General features: G+C 44.4%; 2 protein-coding genes across 4 annotated transcripts in view; one reads left to right on the forward strand and one right to left on the reverse strand.

Moving 5' to 3' along the window:
- tub (TUB bipartite transcription factor) overlaps window positions 1-18296 on the forward strand; it is a 33263-nt gene extending 14967 nt beyond the window's left edge. For all 3 annotated transcript variants that reach the window (XM_076021920.1, XM_076021910.1, XM_076021930.1), the window contains exons 2-12: window positions 4382-4433; window positions 6745-6907; window positions 7752-7889; window positions 9360-9515; window positions 10302-10423; window positions 11417-11608; window positions 13098-13210; window positions 15147-15261; window positions 15560-15658; window positions 15764-15935; window positions 16279-18296. In XM_076021920.1, the coding sequence (XP_075878035.1) occupies window positions 4382-4433; window positions 6745-6907; window positions 7752-7889; window positions 9360-9515; window positions 10302-10423; window positions 11417-11608; window positions 13098-13210; window positions 15147-15261; window positions 15560-15658; window positions 15764-15935; window positions 16279-16412 (1456 nt within the window). In that variant the 3' untranslated portion in view covers window positions 16413-18296. The remainder of the gene's footprint in view (window positions 1-4381; window positions 4434-6744; window positions 6908-7751; window positions 7890-9359; window positions 9516-10301; window positions 10424-11416; window positions 11609-13097; window positions 13211-15146; window positions 15262-15559; window positions 15659-15763; window positions 15936-16278) is intronic.
- A 1138-nt stretch (window positions 18297-19434) lies between these two features.
- On the reverse strand, window positions 19435-23340 carry ric3a (RIC3 acetylcholine receptor chaperone a). The gene is made up of 6 exons (XM_076025336.1): window positions 23021-23340; window positions 21688-21905; window positions 21434-21497; window positions 21147-21252; window positions 20838-21013; window positions 19435-20697 (listed from the first exon to the last, which is right to left on the reverse strand). The coding sequence occupies exons 1-6, from the start codon at window positions 23136-23138 to the stop codon at window positions 19913-19915; spliced, it is 1467 nt and encodes a 488-aa protein (XP_075881451.1). The 5' UTR covers window positions 23139-23340; the 3' UTR covers window positions 19435-19912.
- Window positions 23341-24809: the final 1469 nt, after the last annotated feature.

Genomic DNA, 24809 nt, shown 5'->3' on the forward strand with positions numbered 1-24809 from the left:
CAGTCGGTAAACCAGACTTTGTGCTTACCGAGCGACGGTTTCCAGGCTGGGCTGCATTTCAGCGGCTGTGTGTTCTGAGCAAATACTCCCCGCCGTTCCACGGAATAAGCAGCTTCCAGTTGGGACAGGTAGGGCGTGGCCTCTAGAGTTTGCATTATCTTAGTTTTAGCTCTAATGTTCAGACTGCAAGCAAAAGTGTCCTGATAAGTCAGAATCCCATTTCCTCAAGTATACATGCGGTGCTCAACAAATGTATTTTGACCACCAGTGATAAAACTGGAGGACTCAATTATTGAGACTTAATTGGCAAACTGAATGAAACAACTTCATAGTCTATTGAATTCACCTTCTCTGAGAGGAAGATAATTAACTAATCAAACACAACACTGAACCACTAAACCAATTTTTTTCTGCTCAGGACTGTGATTAAATAACTACAATTTGACATCTCTCATGAAAATAATGTGCTCTACTACAACATGACATTAATTAATAATAATTACTATTGTCTTCTTCATTTATTTATCTATTTGAAAATACACGAATATAATATAAAAATCTAATTTTGGTGGGAGGGTTTTTGCACGTTGCTGCCCGTTGTCTCTTTGTCGTGCATTTACGAAGCCCCTCAAGTTAGAATTTAATTCCCATGCGCTCGAGCTAGTCGTTAGCTACGTCCAGCCATTTTCTTCCGTTTCACCACCACCTTCAAAGCAGTCAGCTGGACAGCCTTCACCATGGCCAATAGCCCTGAGTGCAGGATAAGCTACGATTGAAACTGGATGGATGATTGTGTGTGTCTCCCATAGACTCTAATGCAACCAGTTCTGCTCCACGATATGAACCAAACTCAGCGATTCAGTCTGGATTGTTTGTGTTTGTGTTTGTTTAATTCCAACGCAGCAGGCTCTGTTTCTGCCACCTAGGAGTTTGGCAGCCGACACCAGTGGGTTTCCCAGATCTCACCATAGTATTTGAAGGTGTTGGCAGCTTGCGAGTAGTTTCACTGTATTTTATGGCCATATGTGCCGAACGAAAGGAAAAAAAAAAGTTTGTTACATCAAATGACATTAAATGTTTTGCGGTTGTGCGGTATTTTCCAATTATTGCACTGCACTGTCATTTTAATTAATACCCCCCATTTGACGATTAATGTTTAATGACACCCCTGCTTAGTTACAGTGGCAAAATCCAATTTTTAAAGACCAGTTCGTCTTGGGAATTGAGGAGCTTGAGTGACTTTAACAGAGGGAGCATTGTTGGAGCTACTGGCAGCTTAACTTGCTTGTGCTACACACAAAATTAGCATCTATACAGTTCACTGGGCATTACGTCAGCAGCCCCATATTAAACATAATTTAAGTTGCCTTTATTTTCTCACAATAATACGTGTGTCAAGCCTTGTCCTCTTTGCTTGCTTCGCTTTTCGGGATACGTGTCCTTGAGCACACTGATGAGTTTTGGCAGCAAGCCGAAAACCGTATGTGTGCGACAAGAGGCCATAAACAGAGGGCTAAATATACCGCTGATGGACAGATGCAAGACTGCTTCAAATATAGAGCTCTGGAAAAATCGAATGAATGTGCAACCTTTAATGAAGATGCTCAACGAGCACAATATGAATCAGACTGGGTTGTTTGTAGGACAAGAGTGACCAGAGACCCTCCACAATAACGAGCTGTTTGACCTCTACCGCAGCCGCTGAGGCTCACTCTGTCATTATCTTCCTGTCTGATGCCTATTCAAACACTTGATTACGCTGATTGCAGAGTGCTTTGTTTGTGTATGCACGTACGGCCGGCGAGTGGGATGTGAATGCGTTGGTTGTTGGTAGTATTTGAGTCACAGTTGTGTGGCAAAGGTAGAATGCGAAGGCACAGCGACTCGGTGTGACACCGCAGGAAAATGTTTTTTTTTTTCACCCTCTGTCCGCGACACCCACTGCGTCAAAGACATCGACGCCAACGGAAGACAGGTTTGTTGGCAGACATTGAAAGCTGTCGGAGGTGAAAAATCAGAACCTCGTGCAAAAGGCATGCACCAAGAAGGAAAGTCCCACTTGAACGTCTTTAGTGGTTTTGTATTGACTAGAGACAAGGATTTACATTCTATACTGAAGAGCGCTTCAAAAAAATGCTCTGGTAAAGTGAAAGTACTGATTTAACTCCTTCACTTCAGTAAAAGTAAGAAAGTACAAGTTCTGAAATGTACTCAAGTAAAAAGTAAAAATATTTCTTGCAACTAAGGGTACTCTAAAATAATCGCCATCTAAAATATGATCCACTTTTGTATTGAACTACACACCAGCATAGTTCATGCAACAACAACTATGATAATAAGTGAATTACTTTGAGCAGAATTTGTGTCCTTGAAACACATTCAAACAGGTAACAAAGTAACAAGTGTGGTTTTCCACTGTAAGGAGTGGAACGTGCAGATATTTATGTACAAATGTAGGGAGTAAAAGTAAAAATTTGTCAAAAAAATAAAAAACTTGTAAAGATACATATAGCTGAAAAAAATCTACTTAAGAGCAGTAACATAGTATTGGTACTTTGTCACCTCCCACCTCTGATGAGTTGTGAGGTGCAATACCACTGAGTTCCATTCCGAGCCGATGCACCGAGTAATTCCAAAGGCGATATCGCAGATATCAGTTGCGACACCTAGAAAACACCAAAAGCTCAACTCGTCAAGCCTTACTTCTATTCTTGCATTAAGTCCTCTAAAGAAACACCTCACGGAACATTGAGTTGCACAGCAAAGTGCTCCCCCTGGTGGCACATCCACACATCCAATCGGAAGTCCGACTTGATTGTAGTTTGTGGCGACAAACAAAAACACAGATCGGCTCAAATGGATGACACATGCTGATGCTGCGTTCAGATAGAGCGAACCCGTGTTGTTTTACGACATACGTCACCCCAAGACACTCCTGCCTGTGGGCCCGCATGCGACAGACACTGCCGCCCGTCCGTATGTTCGCTCGCACCGTGTTAAGAAACACAGGGATCGTTTTGTGTGCTTCGCTGCAACGCGACACGACTCTCCAATATTGAGTTGTAACGGGTATGATTGGAAATTCAGAGAACTCCCAGTACGCTGCAAAGAACAGAGCAGCAACCCATAGAATGCACCCCGAGGCCCTGCAGAGAGCCGATTAAAAGGAGAAGTTTGTTGAGTCGGAGCAGAGACCCAGTTAAAGGAGCGTCTTTGTGGCTGGTTTTCTCACAGAGGCCAGATGGTCTCGGAAGGCGCAGAAAAAAAACCAGGACAAACACTTATCTTTGTGGTTTTCTCTCTCCTTAATAGAGCAAGACAGCCTCGTGGATGTCACATTATGATGTTGCCCAACGATCATCTTCAGTAGTCTGGCTGACAGCTTTGCTAACACGCGATGTGCTGTGAAAAAAACAAAAAAAATGGAATGAAAGCTGCCACTTCGTGTTGACCGCTGTTATTTTCACTCCTTGAGTGAAGCAGTCATCATACAGCAAAGTTTGCAAACTGAATTTTTCAGTGTTTCGATGTTTTCTCATCATGACTACCTGCTATTCAATTATCGGGAAAATAAACAGGAAACTTGCGTGGGGTAGTTATCCGGAACCACATGCCGAACTCAGCACACAATGACATTCAACAGACTTGTGTTGGCCCTCCCTTTTGTTAAAGGTCCCATGTGTAATATTTGGCTTATTTGATTTATGGTTTTTATATTGGTAAAAACTTCATATACTGCCCATAAATACATTTTTGAAAAGCGTATAATGGCATTACAATTAAAGGAATTTGGTTTTCCTACCCTGAGAACAGTTCTAAGAATATACATATTGCAAGGGTCTTGCTCCTAGTTAGCTGCCATCTTGCCATCATATTTTAAAGGAAGGCCGATGTGGACAAGCCCGCCCACCTGGCAGCGGGTTTCGTAATTAGGGTTACTGCTCGTGTCGAACGAAGAAGAAGGTGCACGAGGTATCCAGGTTTGCATGCGCAGGCCACCATAGTTCACTGGCAAGCTTAGTAGGGGGAGAGAGAGAGTGGAAGATGCTGCAATTGTAAATGTACCCACTTGATCTCGCTCTTTCCTCTTCAAAATTTCCCAATATTACAAATTTAAACTTTAATTGGTGAGCTTGAAAACAGAGCTGGTGATTATTTTTTTTAGCCCTTAGCTTTGGTAGCAGGCCGGCCAAAACCTCCAGCGGCCGAGGACGTGGAATCGGTCCTTTGAGAGTGCGGTCCTCTGAAGGCGGAGTGAAGAAAGACCCAACATTTGATGTATTTTGCTGCCGCCATTGTGATGGATCGCTTCTCTTTAATAGCCAACAACAGCAGCAACAATAGAATGCGGCACTCTCAACAGAGTTTTCTTTCTTTGCAGCTCCTTAGACGATGAGGGCACGAACCTCCGCCAGCAGAAACTGGACCGACAGGTGAGTCCTCTTTTCACGCATTATCAGCACCGCTATTAGTGTCAGTTGCTGGCGACATCAATTATAAATGCAGTTTTATCAGGGTTGCGAGCTTCCTCCACTCCGTCACGGTGACGCAAATAAGCAGCTCCGGCTTGTTATCGTCGAGCCGTGTGCTAATGAAAGGCTGAGCGAGGCGCTTGGAGGAGGCAGTAGAAAAGCTTCAAGGTGGTGCATCAATAGAAGCCTCCTGTAATTCTGGATCCTTAAAGAAAAAAAATGAACAAACAAACTGCACTTCTTAGTGTTGTCTTTACGTTTCTTTGATCCCGGATGGCAGCTGCTGCACAGCGAGTGCCGAACGTTGTCTTGCACGCGTTGCGGTGTGCTCAGCGAGGGACGCCTCGCGCGCGGCAGTGTGACACAGAAAAAAACACATGCAGCCAAAACCATGCAAACCAGCAGCCGAGCGCAAAAAATGGTTTTCACACTATCAGCTGCAGCTATTTTTATTTTAGAGTGTGCAGTTTTTATCGTTTTATGCAGTTGATTCTCCAATGTGGGTCAGCATGCTTTATTTCACTCTAAATTCTAAATCTAATAATAATGATAACAATAGTAATAATAATAATAATAATATTAATAATAATAATAATGATAATAATAATAATAATAATACTGCTAATAATACACGATTCAAGGTCTTGTGCAACATGTTACGTGGCAGCTGTTGACAGCATCAGCCGGTAAACAACAGCTCGTCCCTCCTGTGGTTCCCTCTGAGAGGAAGCTGCTGCGGCTGATGTCATGTTTTCCTCTGATGATCAAATGAACCAGCGGTCCCTCGTTCTATTCATCAACTGAAGGGCCCTGCAGGTGGTCCGTCTCACGAGCAAAAACAACTTTTAACCATTTCTCGAATCACAGGCAAACGTCAATCCTGTTTTGTTTTTGTTTTTACTGACTGATGTTATACTATATTTTATTTCTTCGTCGTAACCGCATCTGATGAATTGATGACCGACGGAAGTACCTCACCCGGACGTGCACGGTGCATTGTGTAACCCCCGAGGAGCTTAAACGGAGACAATCGAAGGAAAAACAGAGTGCAGGAAGCTAAATGCTGCGTTTTTTGGCAGGATGCTAAATATATTGTTTTCCGGGTGATTGGCAAGAGGTTGATATTGTCAGTGCAAGCCGACACAACCCCGAGCCTACAGTTGTGTAAATAGGTGCAAAATGGGGCCTGCAAGCGACGTTTCCATACGTCAGAACCTTAACCGTCAAATCAATGCACCTGCCATTAGGGCCACCGCTGCCTGTGTGCACAGTCGGGGCTTTCACTCAGAATAGTGCTGCACAGTGGAGCCGCCTGATGTCTCCTCGAATAGAAACCCTCAATATTTGATGAGCTCCGGTTTAAAGACCTGCGTATAGCCGACACACGGTCCAGATGAATGGCTTCATCCGCTCGTTTGGTCGGAGCCATTTTGGCAGCACATCCTTAAATATTTTCTAATTTTCTCCTGGCTTCACAGATTGATGGTGAATCATGTTGTAGCCGCTGGGCGTGGGTCCAAAACCTGAGTATGCAAATGTATGATTGCAATTTGGAAAGAGAGTAAAACATTTATGAAGGGCTGCTGATTATTTCCTTCTGCCCGCACTATTTAACTTTTTTTAAACTCCACCTAATGATACTATTAATAGCATCTATTGTCTTTTCTTTCCAAAGTGCACATATATTCACATTTATTCCTCCAGCGACATTTCTAGAAACAAGTCACAGTCTGTCCTGTACAGCTGTGCAGCTTCAACGTGAAAGCATGGGCGTGTTTACGATGGGCCGCAGTCTCCAGACATGATCCCTATTAGATTTATGAAATTGTATTGCAAATGTATTTCAGGGCACAAGGCACAACCGCAAGACCTCCAAACCAGTGGAAACACTAACGTTGTATGTTGATGACAAGAAACAATTCCATTGTTGAGTTTTTATCTCGTCTTCAGACGGATTCTGACCAAACGTGGTGTGTTGGACCTGAAGGTCACCAAAACTGAGGTCTTAATCTAAATCAATTTTTCTTTTTTCAAAAATACAAGAACTTGCAGCATACAAAAACGTATGTTGGAAAAATGTATCTGCACAAATTAACACCAACCCTAAACTGGCTGTAAACTTGGGCCCCGCATTGCTCTGAATTCAGTCCTCACCGCCACGGTGACACTTGCTTGACAAACGTGAGGATCTGCATGTTGCAACTCTGACATCGCTGTCCGTGCACCCCTTCCTCCCTTTGCGGTCATTTTTACGCGCTCCCCTCCACGCCAGCGGGTGCTCCTTGAGCAGAAGCAGAAAAAGAAGCGGCAGGAGCCCCTGATGGTCCAGTCCAACGTGGACGGAAGGTCCCGCGCTCGGCGAGCCAAGCAGAGCGAGGAACAGGCTCCGCTGGTGGAATCCTACCTCAGCAGCAACAGCAGCACCATCTATCACGGTGAGCGACAGGCCGGCCAGAGGAACAACTGAGTCCTCGCTGGACTGGCTGGTCTCATTTTTGCAGGAGTCTTCTCCAGGTTTGACCCCGTTTGATGGCTGCATTCGACAGCATCAATCCAAACACTGGACAGTGGGGTGAATATTTCCCCCTGTGTTTGCCCACTGATTCTAGTGCTTTAGGTCAGTCCACTCTTGGTGGGATGGGCGGCTCAGTCCGTCGCCCTGCTCCTTTTATCTCTAATCTTTTGGATCAGACCGCAGCAGCCATTTCCTCTCCGCTTGAGAGGATCAGTTTCTGGGCTGAAGGCCAGAAAAATATTCACATTTGAGGAAATGCACAAAAAAAATATTTCTACTAAAAATACTCGGCCAAAATCTTTTCATCCAAAAAAAAAAAAAAAAAAAAAATCAGCGTATAGAAAATTCTGACTGTACCATCCATCTGTCTCCCCTTCAGAAGCAGGAAGTTCCTGCATATTTTTTTAACATTCCTTTTGTTGAATTATCCCAAAGGTACATTTTAAAAGCTACATAAAACTAATCTTCTTCAAACTAATTTTCCCTCAATTTGATCATCATTGATCTTAGATGCTCCACAAAAATACCCTCCTGCAGAAGAATATTTCCCAGTGTTAATTTTCTCTGCTGAAATCATTAGTGCACTACTAATATGACTTCTCACAGATGAGGCAGGTGTGGCCCTTATCTGCCTGAATCTGGTCTCTGAGCTGCTCTCTTTGTGTGTGTGTGTGTGTGTGTGTGTGTGTGTGTGTGTGTGTGTGTGTGTGTGTGTGTGTGTGTGTGTGTGTGTGCAGCAGCTTAACTCCGTCTTTTGTGTCCAGTGCAAGAAGCTGAGCCGGAGGATGTCAAGGCCGTGGCGGACGCGCAGCCGCCTCGCTCAGCCAAAAAGGGCAGGGCATCGGCCAGCTCCACCCCACAGACCGGCAGCGACAAGAAGGAGAGGAAGGCAAAGCACAAAGGTCAGAGTGATGACAGACAGAAAAATTCACAGCCAGAAAGGAAAAAGCAACCAAAACTGGAAAAAAAAAAATTATTGTTGTTTCTGTCCTGTCGGTCCTGTTGTTCTTGGCGTTCACACACATACACACACACACACACACACACACACACACACACGCAGATTTAAGACGTTGGAGCGGTCCAAGTCTGGGAGAAAGGAGACAAAGTCCTGATTATCCAGCAGCTGCAGCTTCTATTCAGTCCCTCTTTACAGGCTCCATAATGGCCTCGCCTGCTGGTTTCTCTCGCTGCATCTGGCAACACACCACCAACGTGGCCTCCGCCTGGTGGTGCCGCGCCTCGTCAGTGCTCAGCTGTCCCTAACGATAACTGACGTGCCTCGGCGCTGCCAGCCTAATAACGCAAAACGAGGACGCCCGCAAGTTGAGGGGTTTACAGGTCGATTAGCAGCGTGCGCGCCCACGTTGCCCAGTCACTTCCTCAGCGATGCCTGTCGTGCTTTGGAGACAAATCCAGGTTTCGTACGTGCTGTTGCTGAAGACAGAGAATTCAAAGCAAAGCAAAACAAAAGATTGGGACACAGATCTGCGTAGTTGACTTGGCTGCCCATTTGTGACAGTACTGCCCCAGAAAGAAATGAGAGGAGAAAAAAAAACAAAAAAGAACAATTCCACTGGGGAAGAAGATTAATCAGGCCATCAGTCACTCAACCACTGACGAAGCTGCCTCACTTCCTCTCTGCCTCCACGTCAAGAGGAGTCCAGGGACTCAGATGAGCTGCTTCTTTTTAATCAAGCCTCCACAGGCAAGACTGCAAGAGACAAACCGCCGCGTTACGACAACGAGCCGCATCCTGACACACCAGATGTGCCCGTCCAGTCAAGAGCTCTCAGAGAGCATGCAGCAAGCCGAGAGCACGGGGGGACGATGAATGGGGAAAGCCTCTGTTGACTGACTCTACCGACAGAAATGCTGCTTCGTGGCAGCATAAAGGGGTAAATCAGCTGCGGCTAGCACTGAAGGACGTGGGGGTGCAGGGTAACGCCAGCTCTTCATGCCGTCAGTCAGCAGTTGTGTCAGCAAGGAAGTATTCAAAAGTCCAAAAAAGAAAAGCACATAAAATAGAAAAACCTGTGTTTAAAACATGCATTTTTTGTGGTCCTTGTTTGGCTTTTTGACGGTTTTTAAAATGCTAGTAGCTAGCTACTGGCTTTTCCAGTATCTAATTGAATCGTAACCAGGCCCAAACAGTTGGTGGCACCAAAGAGATAGAATCTGCTGCTGCACGGATCCAGATCCAGATATGGGACTGTTCCATTTGTGTGGGCTTCATTCCTGATTTTATTTATACATTTATTTATATCTTTGTGCTTGGCTAGCTGCGGCGCTAACGGAGGCGTATTCGTTTTGCCTTTTTCCCTCTTGTGTCTCTCCTCATGTGTCTCTCCGTGGCGATGCCGCCTGAGCAGCGATGGATGGCCTGCCCTTCCAACAGGACGACAGTCAGGTCCAGATCCTGACGGTGGGTCACAGCAGCAGCGCCGATGACGGCGAGGTGGAGCCAGCGATGAGCTGCACTCATTCGCAGAGCAAACAGGACCTTCGTGTCACCATGCTTAAGAAAGGTACTGTGGCCAACGGGGGTCCTCAGCGACACCCACCACGCTCAGGAGGTGGGTGTGTGTTTGGGGGTTTAGGGGGTTGGGTTTTTTTGTGGGGCGTCCTGGCTGTGTTACAATCAGAATGTGAAGCGCAAAACGGAAATGCTCTCAGTGAGGAAGATTTTCAAACCAGGAATATTTGCCAATTTCTTTTTGGTTTTGTCTGTAAAAATAGCCCACAGCTCCACCTCACTGCTCGACCCCTGACATTGTTGCGTAACTGAGTTTTAGTGCCAAACTAACACAACTACATTGTGTGTGTGTGTGTGATGATAATGTTTATGCACCTGATCCAACGAATTGGCCCATGTTCCTATTACAAAGCAATTTAGTAGCAAGTTCCATTTATGTTTTCAAGTCTTCAAGTCTTTAAATCGTATGCTTGGAATTTTTTATATTTTTTATTTGAGCTTTTTACATTTTGCCATTACCAATTTCTTTGAAGTTTTGGATTAAAGGTGGCTGAGACATCTTGTCTGACCTGCTGCCTTCTTGGCCGCTGGATGAGTGACATTGCAAGACAAGCAATGGCACCGCTGCCACTGTTGTGGAGTGTGTGTGTGCGCTGAACACACAGAAACCGACGTCATGAGGCAATGAAATGTCCGGGAAATTACAAAAGATCATTCCAGGCCAGACGCCACACAGCTGTGAATAAATGTGCCTGCAAATTGGTAAAATCAATTTGCAGGAAGGAAATGTCTGACACTTCCTTTCCCTCTCCGCCGCTCCACCTTCCTGCCTGTGAAGGAATATCCAGCAGTATGAATTTTGATGAGGAGGACGACGATGAGGACGAAATCAGCTCCAGTTCCTCGCAGCTCAACAGCAACACCAGACCGGGCTCTGCCACGAGCAAGAAGTCTTGCAAGGTGAAAAACAAACGACCAAAAAAACATTTGACTTGTGCAAACTAAAATGTGCTTTATTTTTCTGGACTTCCATTTAAATTTAAAGATCCACTCTGTACGTTTTAGTTCCCTCTAGTGGCAAGAAAGCATTCTGCAAACATATCAATACTTATATATTTTTCAAGTAGACCGTGTCGTCATGGTACAGCTGTGGAACGGCTGAATCACCCGACCTGCAGGCAAAACTTCTTCCCCTCACACTGACAACATTTTTCTCCCATCAACAAATTCCACACGCTACGGTGATCCTGGCCTCTCGCATCTTTCTTGCACCAGCACTGATGTCAGGTTACAATCACAAAGAGCAGAAAAGTCGCTCCGTTCTGGTTGACCAGCGTTTCAAGTTGCCCACAAGTGGATCCGAAAGTTCAAGGGAAACGCTTGTTGTTAGAGAAAGGAAACTTTTTTTACCGGCTAGCAATGTGATGTCATGTATAAACAGGCCAGTAGATCCTGCAAGTGCACGTTCTGCCTTTGATAGAATTCATTTGCGGTAGCTACTCAGCCAAGACATCAGGCTTTTTCTCTGATGTGGCGCTATTGCATTCATAAACGTTGAAAATTGCGTGGACAGCACAGATCGTGTTGTTTATAATGGTCCTGTGTCTGAACGTCGCTATTCTTGGATGCACAAGACGTAATGTTTGCGTTGGCAGATTTGATTTGGTCCAATTATTTCCTCCTTTCAGGTGTGTTTGCAGCCTCCGCACTCGGCTGCCGCTGTGCTTAAAGATAACCATCGTCTCCGTTAGCTCCTCATTTCCACTCCAATCTCCCCCCATCAGTCGACTCCCGTCTCCACGCCGGCGCCTTATTTTAGACACCGTGTGCTCATTCTTAATCCCAGTGGGCGATTTGATCTTCAGGCTCGTTACTCTGTCCTAATGAAAGTCAACACCGCACATCAGTCAAGTCAACCGCCTTCTCACCGGGCCGTTTCCTTTGGCCCGACAGGAGGTGGCTTCGGCTCCCGCGCCGCCGGTCAGCGAGCCTGCCGTCGACGTGGACGACCTGGAGGAGTTTTCTCTGCGACCTGCACCCCAGGGTGTCAGGGTGAAGTGCAGAATCACCAGAGATAAAAAGGGCATGGACAGAGGCATGTATCCCACTTATTACCTGCACCTGGAGAGGGAGGACGGCAAAAAGGTGAGTGGAAGCCCGCCAGTGTCTCTACTGTGACCTGATTTTTTGGTGTGAAAAGAGAAAAAACCCAGAAGTCACGTGGAAGTGAGACTTTGTGGTATTATCTGTGGCGTTTGTGTGTCCTGGCGTGCACCAACCACCCGAGGCAGCAATGCCCTTGAGTGCAGGATAGTGAAAGAAAATGGATGGATGGAACCATTACAGAGGGAAAATGATTACTGTGCAATTAGGTTTTTTGTACGTTCGACTTCCTCCTGCAGTGCAAAGACTGTAGGCGACTACAAAATATTTTGACGCCGTAGTATTAAGATAATAAATTGAAACAATAGTAAAACAAAACACATTTATGTGCATTCTTTTCTTAAATAAAGTGCAAAAAATGCATTTGAGAGCAATTTGAAAACAAAAAAATTAAAGCAAAGAATGTGGTTGAGAGTTGAGAAACTACAATACAAAAAATAAAATTCTGTAAATTTGTCTGCTTCCCGCTGAGACAGAAGCAGCGAGTACGGCGACCTGGCTGTCGCCTCTTTGACGAAACCGCAGCGCTGGAGGACAAAACTGAAACTAAAGTATTGATCTCAACACGGTAGTAATGAGCCGATACCGATACCAACTTTGGATCGATACAATCCATATTTCGGATCAATACGCCCACCTCTCGTCATTTGTGTGCGAGAAGCTGACTGACTTCTTCAGGGTTCAATCCCGCCTCCACCCAAAGACATCTGGGATGGAGTCCAGCAACCACCTAACACAAGCCATCCGTGATAAGCGGTGATAGGAAGGAAGTGGAATGGGTGAAAGACGCTGCTGACTGGAGCTTTCTCAAGTGAAACATTTTTAGGGTGATTTTTAGAGCAGCACAATGTGGGTTGATGGACAGCAGGATAAGAACAGCTGCAGTGTGACAAGCAGGCATTCGGGCAGGTTGATGAGAGAATCCTGAAGGAGCTTTCTTAGACAAAGAAATGATTCATTGTGAGTGGCACGGAGCAGAACTTCAGGTTTTTGTAAGCTCAATAACCAGCTTGGAAGAAATGAGGGAGAAAAAAAAAATCATTTCCTAGCATAAAGAGCACAGTAATGAGGGAAAAAAAATCACTGAGACGTGCCGAGGAACCATATGTGTACCAGTGTAGCAAAACTGAACAATCGGGGAAAGAAGCCGAGAAAGCAGATAAGACAGCACAACATGTGCAGCTGCCGAGTGAATGTACTGTACAAGAGAAAGAAAAGATAAAGTGAAATCAGAGGGGAGCACATGTGGAAACAAATGTAGCGTTGAACAAAGGGAAGGCAACTCATTAGGTTGCATTGACTGCTGCAGAGACTTGCTGCTGCGCTTCTCGATAGGAAGTACTAAACATCACCCGCACATGTTGCACCAATAATCCATCGGCTATTGTTTATAGTATTGCGCCGTGTGGCTTTTGCTGATTTTCTTGCAAACTGACCGGGTTCTGGACTCCTGTTGTTGTCGTCATTCCAGATGTTCCTCTTAGCCGGCAGGAAGAGGAAAAAGAGTAAAACGTCTAATTACCTCATCTCCATTGACCCCACTGATCTGTCCCGAGGAGGCGAGAGCTTCATTGGAAAACTGAGGTAAGTTCTTGGCGCTTGTTGCTGCTCCAGTCTTTGAATTCTAGACCATCAGAGCATCTTCCGGTGTGTAAAATTTGGCTTAATTTATAATTTGTATGTCGGTAAAAGCTTAACATACAGCCCATAAACACATAAATAAATGTGTACACTCACAGTACAATGAAAGTAATTTGATTTTCCTACCCTTCAAAGGGTTCTTACATGAATATGAGAATATACATGTAGCAAGGGTCCTTGCTCTCGGTTAGCTGCCATCTTGCACCGCCATATTCCCAAGGAAGCCATGGGGACAATCCAGCTCGCATGACAGCGCGTTTTTCGTATTTAGGGTCAACACTCGCATCCTGAAATAAACCAACGAAGAAGAAGGTGGATGGGGCCACAGTAGCTCACTGGCAAGTTTGGGAGGGGTAGGGAGAGTGAAAGATGCTGCAATCTAAAGTGTAACCACTTGATGTCGCTATTTCGTTTTTCAAAATCTCCAAATATTACACACTAAACCTTTAATTGTTGAGCTTTAAACATAGAGGTGGTGATTTTTTTTTTGGTGGACAAGGTATCCAGGTTTGTACTTGTAGTTCGTTAGCAATCTCCGGAGAGGGACTGTATGGAGACTTTTTTTTTTTAAAGCAAGTGATAATGTTTATTGACACACTGACCCCGATATGATAAATGGTGGCCATGTGGTACGGGTTAGTTCACATTCTAGCAGAGATCAGTGTCACTGTTTCTCTATCGTGCTCAACGTGTTCCCGCAGTAGGTGCAGACTCTTCACAGGCCACAGTCAGATCGGCCTGTAACGAGAAGTGACATTATGTCTGGAGACAGCTCCGGGCTGCCTTCATGGCTCCATGGAAACACTGCGCAAGTTTTAATCAAATGTGCTCGCGCTCGGCCTTTAATCTTGCTGAGCCGGCCCGGCCATTGGTCCATGCGCCACTCAAATGATCGCAATCACAGCCTCGCTTGATTGATAGAGATCTAAATTCAAGTGAACCGTGACCTTTAGACTAGTGTGCCTCAGGAGCCCCGCCCCCTCCTCACCGACTAAATAAGTGGAGGCCTATCAGAGGTGTGCTGCGGTCTTTGTGAAGCAAAGGCCATGGACAACAACAGGGGCGCAGTGTTTACTTTGGATGTGTGCACAAATCCAATATGTACCGGACGTTTGTGGTTTTGTGTTTAACGACCACATTTTCGGCTTTATTGCGGTGAAGTGGCATTGATGTAAAATAGCCTCTTTAATAGACTAAATAAACTAGAGGTCAATTCTCTCAGCCGGAATGGAATTATGCAAAAGTGCATTTTGGTGCAATCCGAGTGCTTTAGCTGATGATGAAAAGTACATCATCAGCTTATCATTTTGTTGATAACAAAAATAATTTTTTCACCCTTTTTGCAAATTTAATTTTACATTTCAAACAATCTTTCATTGATTCACTCACTCTAAACATCATTCTGTTTGTAGGATAGGAGAGTTACAGTGTTAATTTCTCCACATGCTGTCACTCTAGAAATTATTTTCCAATAACTTGATGTTGTCATCAAGACATACAAAAAAAACCCCTCCAAACAAAGAAAAAACAACTGCTGTGCAACAGAGATACGCTTCATTTACCTTGTAAATTAGTGTCAAGACTTTCCATCCTGGCTTAAGAAATTGTCAAACATTCACTGACTCGTTCACCTCTCTGGTGAGTTAATCAATCCTGCTGAGTCGCAGTCCTTCAGAAACAGACTCAAACAGATTCATCAGAGCAAAATAACAACAACAAAAAAACAAACAAACAGCAGCAATGCTGCACTCTGGCCACCAGAGGGCTGTTTCTTTCGACTAATTGATTTAAGGGGCCGCTAATAGGAAACGTTTGACCCGAGGGCATAACATTTTGTTGTCAGTTGTGCACACACACCTCCGTCTGTTTTGTTTTGCAGATCTAATCTCATGGGCACCAAGTTCACCGTGTATGACAGCGGTCTGAACCCGGTGAAGAGCACCACCAGCTTAGAAGCCAGCAGCCTGCGCCAAGAGCTAGCAGCCATTTGCTATGTATGTATCTATGTAATGATAATAATAATAATATTCAACTACTATTCAAGATTTTAGACATTTTTGGAATCAAGTTAAGCGTAGTTTTAATCAATTAATTCAATTTCGTAATTCTTTTCGTAAATTCTGATCAGAATTAGATGAATCTTCATGTGTGACCTGTGAGAATATCTCCTGTGTTTTCAAAGAATTGGTCAAGTGTGTAATGTAAAACAGACATGTGCTGCCAAGTGAGGTAAAGTAAATAAATAAATAAAATGATGGCATTACTCTCACACTCTTTGTCTCTCTGTTCCAGGAAACCAATGTCTTAGGATTTAAAGGGCCTCGGAAAATGAGTGTTATCATCCCCGGGATGAACATGGACCATGAGAGAGTGTCTATCCGCCCACGAAATGTACGCCGTTGCAATCTTCTTAATAACCCAATTTGCTCTGAGCAGCGTTGCTGATCTGATACCCATTATGTCCTCCTCTCATTTGTATCTATTTTCTCAATGCAGGAGCATGAGTCACTGCTGGCCAGATGGCAAAACAAGAACACAGAGAGCGTGATTGAACTTCACAACAAGACGCCCGTGTGGAACGACGACACGCAATCCTACGTGCTCAACTTCCACGGCAGAGTCACTCAGGCCTCGGTCAAGAATTTCCAAATCATCCACGACAACGACCGTGAGTGCTTCCACTTGTTTCTTAGTAACCCTGCCATAAGGACAAGGCCTCTCCTGCAGACCAGGTCTAGCCTGCAGGGCAAAGATCCTGTTGAATTTGCTCTGTTTTAATGGACAACTTAAAAAGAATAAATCATTTAAACTGCTGTTCTCCAAATCTGCTGTGGTTGTACTGCTTACGTGCAAAGTGCTCGGCAGTGTGACCTTTAAACCTTAATCTGCTGTCAATACTTTTAGTTTTATAACTCAGAATAACCTGCCGGCCCAGAATGTGTCTAGCTTTGCGTTGCACAGTGCAAAAGCTCTGATCACTTTCCTGGTGCGCTTCCCCCCCCCCACTGCAGCTGACTACATCGTGATGCAGTTCGGTCGAGTGGCAGAAGACGTCTTCACCATGGACTATAACTACCCAATGTGTGCCCTGCAGGCTTTTGCTATTGCGCTCTCCAGCTTCGACAGCAAGTTAGCCTGCGAATAGATCCCAGCCCAGCACCGGTCTGTCCGTCTGTCCGACTGGCCGGCCGTCCTCGGCACAAGGGCTGTCTGTGCGTCACCGGGCCTGGACTGACAGGACCCGGGTCGCCCAGTTACCTTCGGAGATCCTGCATATTCCCCAAAAGTTTTTATCGGCCTCAACTTTGTGTGTGTGTACGTGCGGGGGATGGGATGCGATGGGATGGGTGGGGCTCTGACATACAGAGCCGTCTCAGCCGGTTGAACAAAAAACAAAAAACAACAACAAAAAAAAAAGAAGCACAACGAGAGGACCACTTTCAGAATCAAGTTTGTTTTATTACTATAGTGATTTTGTACTGTACCGGCATTATGAAATCAAACACTGTTCCTTTATGTTGTAGTCAAAGACGTTTAACATTTCTTTCTCTGTAAATTATTACTAAAAAAAACAACAACAACCAAGCATTTGGTGTAAGCTATACAGGTTGAAATTTTTTTTCCTTTTTGTTTAGTTTTTTTTAAAATGTACTCTACAACACTTCCTCAAGCATGAGAAACTGCTACAGTACCGATGTACCGTTTGAAAATAACATGCACGTCAAAGTATATTTATTTTGTTATTTATGTATTTATTACATGTTAATCAATTTTTTTTAGCCAGACATGGATCAGTCCATGTCTCAACATCCCACTCTGGACCCCCCTCCACCCCCCATCACGATTTCTGTTTTTAACACGAGCAACAGGGCAAAGGCATGTCATACAGTGTTGTGTCATGTATGTGAATGTACAGGATGATGGTGCACTTTACCGTAAAGTCAGTAGTGGGTGGGGCTTAGCTGTGTGTACTTTATTGTGCCTTTGAGGACTGATTTCAGTGACCTTTCCCCTCCCACCCGCCTCTGGCTTAAGGAGAAAAAAAACAAACAAAAAAAAGCTAACAAGCTGGAAATGGTTCCCCCTCCGAGCGTCTCTGTAGCTCCTCTGAACTCCGCTTGTCAGCTGCGACAGCGACTGATTCATTAGCGAAAAACCGGGGGATGATATCTCAAAGTGCACCTGGGCCGGACAACATTTCATTAAACCCACACACTTAATTGAATTTGCTCTCGGCCTGCAACATATCACGTGAAGAGAGGAATTTATTTATCTTGTTCGGTAAATCAGACTGCAGATAGAATATTGCCCCCCCCCCCCCCCCCTCCTTGATGTTCTGCGCTCACATCTTCTGATCTCTCCCAACCTGCTGTTAAAAAAAACAACAACAACAACTCAGAGACAAATTGACCTCCTGCCACAGCAACAGTGTAAATCTGCCGCAGCCTCAACACTTTCATTTATATCATCCCTTTGCCCCCTGACATATTTAATCATTTTGTTCCCCCGCTGAGGTGGACTCCTGGTGCATTCCTCATCTGACTGCCTGTAACTTTCTATATATATCACGTGGTTTCAGTGCTGTTTGCATTTTTAATCCGAGCATTACTTCTAGGGCCGTATTCTTTCACGATTCAACGATATGACAGTATTTTGTATTTTATGACCGTTGGAGGGAAAAAAAAAAAAAAAATCACCTGAGGGAGGGCGAAGAACAATCTCTGACGCCACCGTCGCTACTGTGGGCTGCGAAGAGAACCTTTATCGAACCTGCTATTCTTGTACTCAACAGTGTTCTCTATTAACCAGTTTGACTTTCTATCTTGGAAGAAAAGGAAAACAAACTGTTGATACTCTTGCCGTCTGCTTTTCATACATGTGTCCGGGAGGCTGGAGTTCTTTCACTTTCTGTTTTTTGTGCTCTTGTTTCAATGTATGGTAAATGCTATAAAACCTACTGTGATGGTATAGACAGTACTTTGGTCATGGAAGAAAAAAAAAGAAAATAAATCATTGATTCAAAAAAATACTCGGCGACTCTTTTAGCACTTAGTGCTGTCACTGTTCAACTAGGAGGAAACTAACCGGGCCTTGAGTGGTTTGTGATGTGTTTAAAAAACTGGACAAAAAAAGAGACAACGAAGAAAAGGTCGAGAGCCAGGATGAGCAAATTACATTTTGACATATGCCTTGCTGTTTATTGAGCAGATACATACATAAAGGGTAAAATAAAAGGGTGAAGGTGCAGGAAAACTTTCGGAGAATATCTTAAAAGTATTTACAGCACAAAGATCATTGACGAGACTTGGTAGCTTCTTGGTAGCCGATTGTAAATACTCGTAAGTACCAAGAAGTGTTCAGTCCGGGAGGCATCAGAACATAAAGCATAGTTATAAACTACCAGTGTCAGGCTTCGGCTGCTGGAGTGCACAAAGAAATTGCTTCAGAGACCCTTCATTCTTTATGATTCTCCATATTAGTCTGTCCTAACTGACTTAAAGCTGACTGGACACTCAGTCTGAGCAGCTGAGAGCCGTTTCATCTCATTATATCCGCTGTAATGCGCTGGTGGTTCTTCCAGCTTTATTGACAGGTACAATTTTTGAAATCCAGAAGTGAAGTTCCGAGACATTGTCTGCAGTCAGCCAGCTGCCACACGGGAAGCATCTGGACTCCATTTGACCTGAATGGGCCGCGATTTTGGTGTTGTTACCAATGGAAACCCTGGAAGCCATCCAACTATTTCTAGCTGGGCTGGCTGCAGTTTAAAAGGTCTATTAACTGTGCACAGGCCTTACATATTAAGTAACGCGCATGCGATTGTTCAGTGTTTACACAGAATCCTTCTGCTTCAGGTTAGTTTGGGTTTGATTTATTCGCAGCACCGACAGGACGCGTCGCTCGGCGCTCCGACCACCTGGGAGATGGAGATAAAGCAGCCCGGCGATGGGCGCTCGCTCGCGAGGTGAAACGTTCAATTGCTTCTCATCGCGAATAGCTCATCGGCCAATCAGGTGGCAGCAGCTGAACGCATTGAGGCACGGAGATGCGGCGAAGACGACGTGCTCAGGTTTCGACGAGTTTAAGTGAGTTCGAACGCGGTCAGTGCTGTTTCAGCATGGCGCACTGTCGGGGGCGGGGGGGAGGGCTCTGATGGGCCCCAGCACTCTTCCATTAACGGCAGTCTCATTTAAAGTTTCATGTAATCTGGGATTAGCGTTGAGTCCACAGAATTGCCTCATACGTCGGCCAAGAGGAGTATTCTTGATTGGCGAAGGAGTGGCATTAATCTTCCCTCCTACCGACTGCGCACGAACACGCGTGTTTCCAATTAACCGGGACGACTGGACCTCTGCTCGGGTTACAGTCGGCCTGATCTGCGACGTGAACACATTTCTTCTCTAATCACGCTAATAAGTGGGGTGGGGGAAGTGTAATGGTGGATGGTGACTCATGTGGCCCTTATGGAAAAAGGCTTTCATTAAGTGTAATGAGTGCGACACAAAATCAATGTTTCACCCGCTGGCTTTCCTCAGCATGGTGCTGTTTTCCCTGGAGGACAAAATTCAAATGCGGTGATGAAACTATACGAGGAAAACGTTGAGATTGGGAACAGCGACGAGCGAGCGAGGCTGGGCGAGCTCCTCAGGTCTCCCTCCGGTTCCGCATCCTCAGGCCGCTGACCTCCACCTCTTTGGCCGTGTCTGTGTCTGAGTGCGCCGACCAGGACTCTTCGTCGTAGTCCTGCTCTGCTTCCTCCTCCAAGTTTTGACCGCCCACACAGCTGAACTGAAGGCTCTCCGCCTCCATCACCGGATCGTCTTCATCAGCTTCCTCCTCCTCTTCCACCGCTGTCCCCTCATCTTCATTCTCCACATCCTCCTCCTCCTCCTCCTCCTCAACGTCCTCACCCTCCTCATCTTCCTCTTCCTCCTCTTCCTTCTCCTTCTCTTCCCCGTCGTAGTTATCTTCCCTCGGATAGTGAAACACATCTCTGTGGTCGCTGAAGCTTATTTGCTTTTTCCCAGGGCTGCAACTCTGCAGCTCTCTGCTCACCTCCAAGCCAAGTCGCTCCTGCCTTCCCTCCGCTGTTGGATGGGATAAATCTTGACCAAGCAAATGCTGGTTCTCCGCCTCGGCCTCCTCCTCCATTTCCTCTTCCTCCTCCTCCTCCTCATCCTCCTCACTATCCCTCTTCTCCTCATCTTCCCCTTCGTCGTCCTCTTCCTCCTCTTCTTCTTCCTCCTCCTCCTCTCGCACAATTGATAGTTTTCTTGCCCTGACCTCTTCCTCCTCCAGCTCCATTCTTTCAGCCAGGGCCTCTGCGGTGGGCTGCCTGGCTGACTTTGTCAGCATCATGGGGCCGGATCTCACTCTGTCATCCCCCTCATTGTCGTCATCATACAGTGGGTATGTCTCGTCTGGGTAGCCTGGGATTGTTGCAGAGAAAAAAGAAATATAAAGTTGCATGAAACAGCCTCGGGAAGACAAGACGATCCTGTTTAATCTGCAACATGCATATATTTTGTTGCTATTTGAGGCTTGGATGTTGTTAGATCTCGGCATGTACCTTCCCAGTCTGCTCCATAGGGGACCTCCTCAGCCTCCATCTCTGGAGAGGCTCCCTCTATCCGACTCTCTTCCATCAGCTGTGTGATCTGCCGAAGTTGCCTCAGTAATTTTTCCTCCTTCTTTGATGTGCTGGTTTTGCTCTTCCTCCTTCTGCCACTAGAGGGTAGCACGATACTGAGGTAGAGCAGGATAGAAAACAAAACAAAACAATCACTTCCTGTCTAACCAAGGAGTCCTCATGTGACATTTATTTATGTATTGGAGACATACAACATTTAACGCTTAACGTGAAAATTGAAGTTCTTACCAGCCAGAGCTTCGTCTCCTTCCTGATACAATTGTGTTTACCGTTCTCTCGGATTGCGTCACTCTCTCCTGCAGCCTGGCAAGCTCATCATTTGTGGCTTTAATATCTGCAATATTTTGACAAGATGAACGCAGAGTAGTATATGACTATTTGTTTTACAACACCTACATTTGAAACATTACACTTTTAAAAGTTGGTGCAAAAATATGTAGTTATAAAACAAAACTGCAAAAAAGAAAATTCAATATGTCATGTCAGCTTAACCTTTTATTGTAAAGGGCACTTACAAAGCTTACACGTTGGGTTGGATGTTGCAGTTCCTGATTTGGCATTTTTTCCCTTACAAGTAAGCTGTAAACATGAAATGGGTGCATGAGTAACATAAGGTCATTTTTAATCATCAACAGCCCAAGCAGTAAAACAGATTTATTATTGTAGGCCCTGATGTAATATTTGTCATGAAGAATACATTCATCATTTCAAATGTGAGTTTGGTGATTTACATTTATGTTGCCTGCCAGCCATCCAAACAGTGGCTTACCTTATAAATAATATAGAAGATGTAAAGGAAAATCCCAAAGCCGTACAAGGGAATGACTTGAGCCATCAGGTTGTACTTTCTGCCCTGCCCGCTAATTTTGAATTTGGCCACGGACTCGGCTCCATGGTCAATGGAGTAGGAGGTCTCCACAGCCCACTGATCTGGGTCGTCTTGGAAAGACAGCTGATGTCTGACTGAGGGATGGAACCCGGGTCCAACTGGGCACAGTGAAACAATACAAAATGAAAAATAAAGATTATCACATCACTCATAGTTGATCTTCAGAAATTAACTGTACCCATGCTTTCCAACTGTAGCTTGTGTCTCTAGCCTGTTAGTGAACTCTCCTCAACAAGAAAAAAGTACTGGGAAAGTTTGCTAAATCAAAAAACAAAACAAAACAAAACACAGTTCCGGACGTCTCCCAGGTTAGTGACGTCACCTCACCTTCGCTCCGCCCATCTACTGTTTACGTTGGCAATCAAAACCACCAATTAGCCGCGGCGACAGGCGCGTGTAGCCGAATGAAGAAGTTTGTCAAATCGTGGTTACAAGTTTGTTTGTTGATTTTCTTCAGGAACGAAGATTCACCTCAACCACCACCACCACCACAAATATCACTGTGGAATAATGTTGCATAACATCATTCGACGCTGCTTCTATAATGTTAACAAGCGGAGTTTATCTCCATGCAAGCACAAGACGTTAGCATAACGGAAACGACTAGCAGCGAAGTCCGGAAGCTGAAATCTTCCTCGCACGCAGTTAAAGGGTAAGGAGCAGAGAGAACGGTTGCTTGTTGACATTTTTGTACTGCCTGAAACAGTGGCTTGTCATGTTTCGGCGAGTCAAAAATTGCCTTTTCAAACTAGCAAGTCAGCTGACGCCCGTTGAAGCCGAACAAGGTTCAATTTGGGCCCTACTTGTTGGGTTATGTTGATTTAAAAACAACATATTGAGAGGAATATTTGCACAATAATTTTCAGTAATTGTCAATCACTGTTAGTTTTCTTTTCTTTTCTTTCTTTTTTAAAAGAACGACATAAATCTTTAAACGTCAAATATGGCATTTTGACAGCACTGCAAACAACATCAATAATTCCATTTAAAAAAATTAAATAAAAATCAGAATTCTTGTCAGACTTTCTACAAATGAAATCCCAAATGTATGCATTTAAACATCATTTCTATTGTAAATCACATTTCCTTTATACCGAGGCCCAAGGCCTGATGCCCTCTTTGTGGTCAGACTAACATCTGGCGTCAGCAGCAGTAGCAGCAGCGACAACAAAAAGCACATTGAGATGGATGGTGATCTGATAAGCTGATTTACCCTCAGGTTGCCCCGTCTCCGTTTTCCCTCTCGGTAAAAGCATCCTGGGCAGGAAGAGCGAAACGCAGAGGACCGAGCATGATATCAGAGTCACCTTCTGGCAAGTTGTTATGGACATTTTGTCTCAGAAAGATGACAGTGGAGAGTCGATTTCACTTGAGCAGTGATGCTGGCATCCACAGATGTCATCCCTCATCTGGTGACGTGCTGGCCCAGATTAGAGCAGATTACAGCAGCTGCCTTCAGGGGCTATTTGAAACATTAACTGCAAATCCCAGTGGATGTGGTCTACAAGCACGTAGCATAAAAAGACTGGTTGTTTATTTGGATAAACACATAAACAAAATGAAAGGGTTATTTAACCTTTTCCTTTACAGAGCTCTCAATTTTTCAAATCGCGATTAATATAGTTTTTTTTTGTTTTTGTTTTTTTAACTGCTTGCAGGTGGATTTCCTAAAGCTTTGTTTTGTTTCTTTTACAACGTTGCACTTGAATGCACCACATCATTTATCAAGCCGTCCTCTAAAATCCACAGGTGTGTTTTATACGTAAAAGCAGCAGATGGCAGTGTAGGCACAGACACAACGGCGATACGTGGAGGACAGTTAGTACATGACAATAAATGCCCATTTATAATACGCAATATAAACGGGTTTTGCTGTCGCGGTACCCGGTGACTAACCCTCCCCTCCTCCAGCCTTTATGTCCGTAAGGTATTACAGCTTTACATTATTAATTGCCCACTGATGTCAGCTCTCCCAGGTATGATATTAATACACACTTTCCTTAATTATGAGTCATCACTCTCCATCTCAGTTCAGTCGCCTCAAACAATTGGAAACTTTATATATTTTGCGTATATTTTTGCATAAGGCACCCATTTTTTATTTTTATTTTTTTAAATAATTGCGTCAGCTACAGTTTTGGTATCTTCCTGAAGATAATGAACACAATGGATAAATATGTTATGTTGCCATCTTTAGACCATGTGATAGGCTACTTATCATTTCTTGGGTGTTTTGAAATTTTAATTGCCTCAAAATCAAAAAGAATTCTCTGACTTGACGAAAGTCATCTTTATCATATTTATCTTGGTATTTTTTTTTATTCTTTTTTTTTTTTTTTTACATCAAGTAGTGATCTCAAAATAAGAAAAATAATATAGGTTAAATGCGTCCTTTATCGTCTCACATTTTTAAGGGTGATGCACCGAATACTGACTGTGATTTTTTTTCTGCAGATATATGTGTCTTTTATACTCTATGTGCCTATAACTGTTAGTGTTATTATTTCCTGAAAAGTATTCAGTGACTCTCTTAACAAATTAACCTCTGTAGTTTTTTAACTGCTCTTTTGTTGCATAAAATACAGTATATTTCTACTAACCGTTCTTACATGCAGGTCATTTTTACCTATATAGTGGATGTTCAATTCTGATTTCAAACATTGTGAGCGACTATTTGAAAAAGGAAGAAGGAAGCTGTGAATCCTTGGCTGGGAGGAGCTGCAGTTGTTTAGCCTGGGTGTTGCCTCTAAATATCCACATGCGTGCATCCGTATCTAACCGCTCTCTATCGGTCAGGTGTCAAAAGTCAAAGACCTAACAAGACAAAATGAGGAAGTGATGACATTTTATATCCAAAAGGTCAAAGAGCGACATGACGGCGGTATCATAATATTCCGCTAACGCACCTTCCCAGCCATTATTCAACGCCATAACTCAGGGGCGGAGTGGCGATTGTAACCATATTTCACATGTGGCCAGATACTGAACGGCTGACTCTGGTT

This window comes from Nelusetta ayraudi, unplaced genomic scaffold (assembly GCF_046127955.1).
Source record: "Nelusetta ayraudi isolate G7.1 ecotype Tasmania unplaced genomic scaffold, CSIRO-AGI_Nayr_v1 ptg000002l, whole genome shotgun sequence".
Taxonomy (NCBI): Eukaryota; Metazoa; Chordata; class Actinopteri; order Tetraodontiformes; family Monacanthidae; genus Nelusetta; species Nelusetta ayraudi.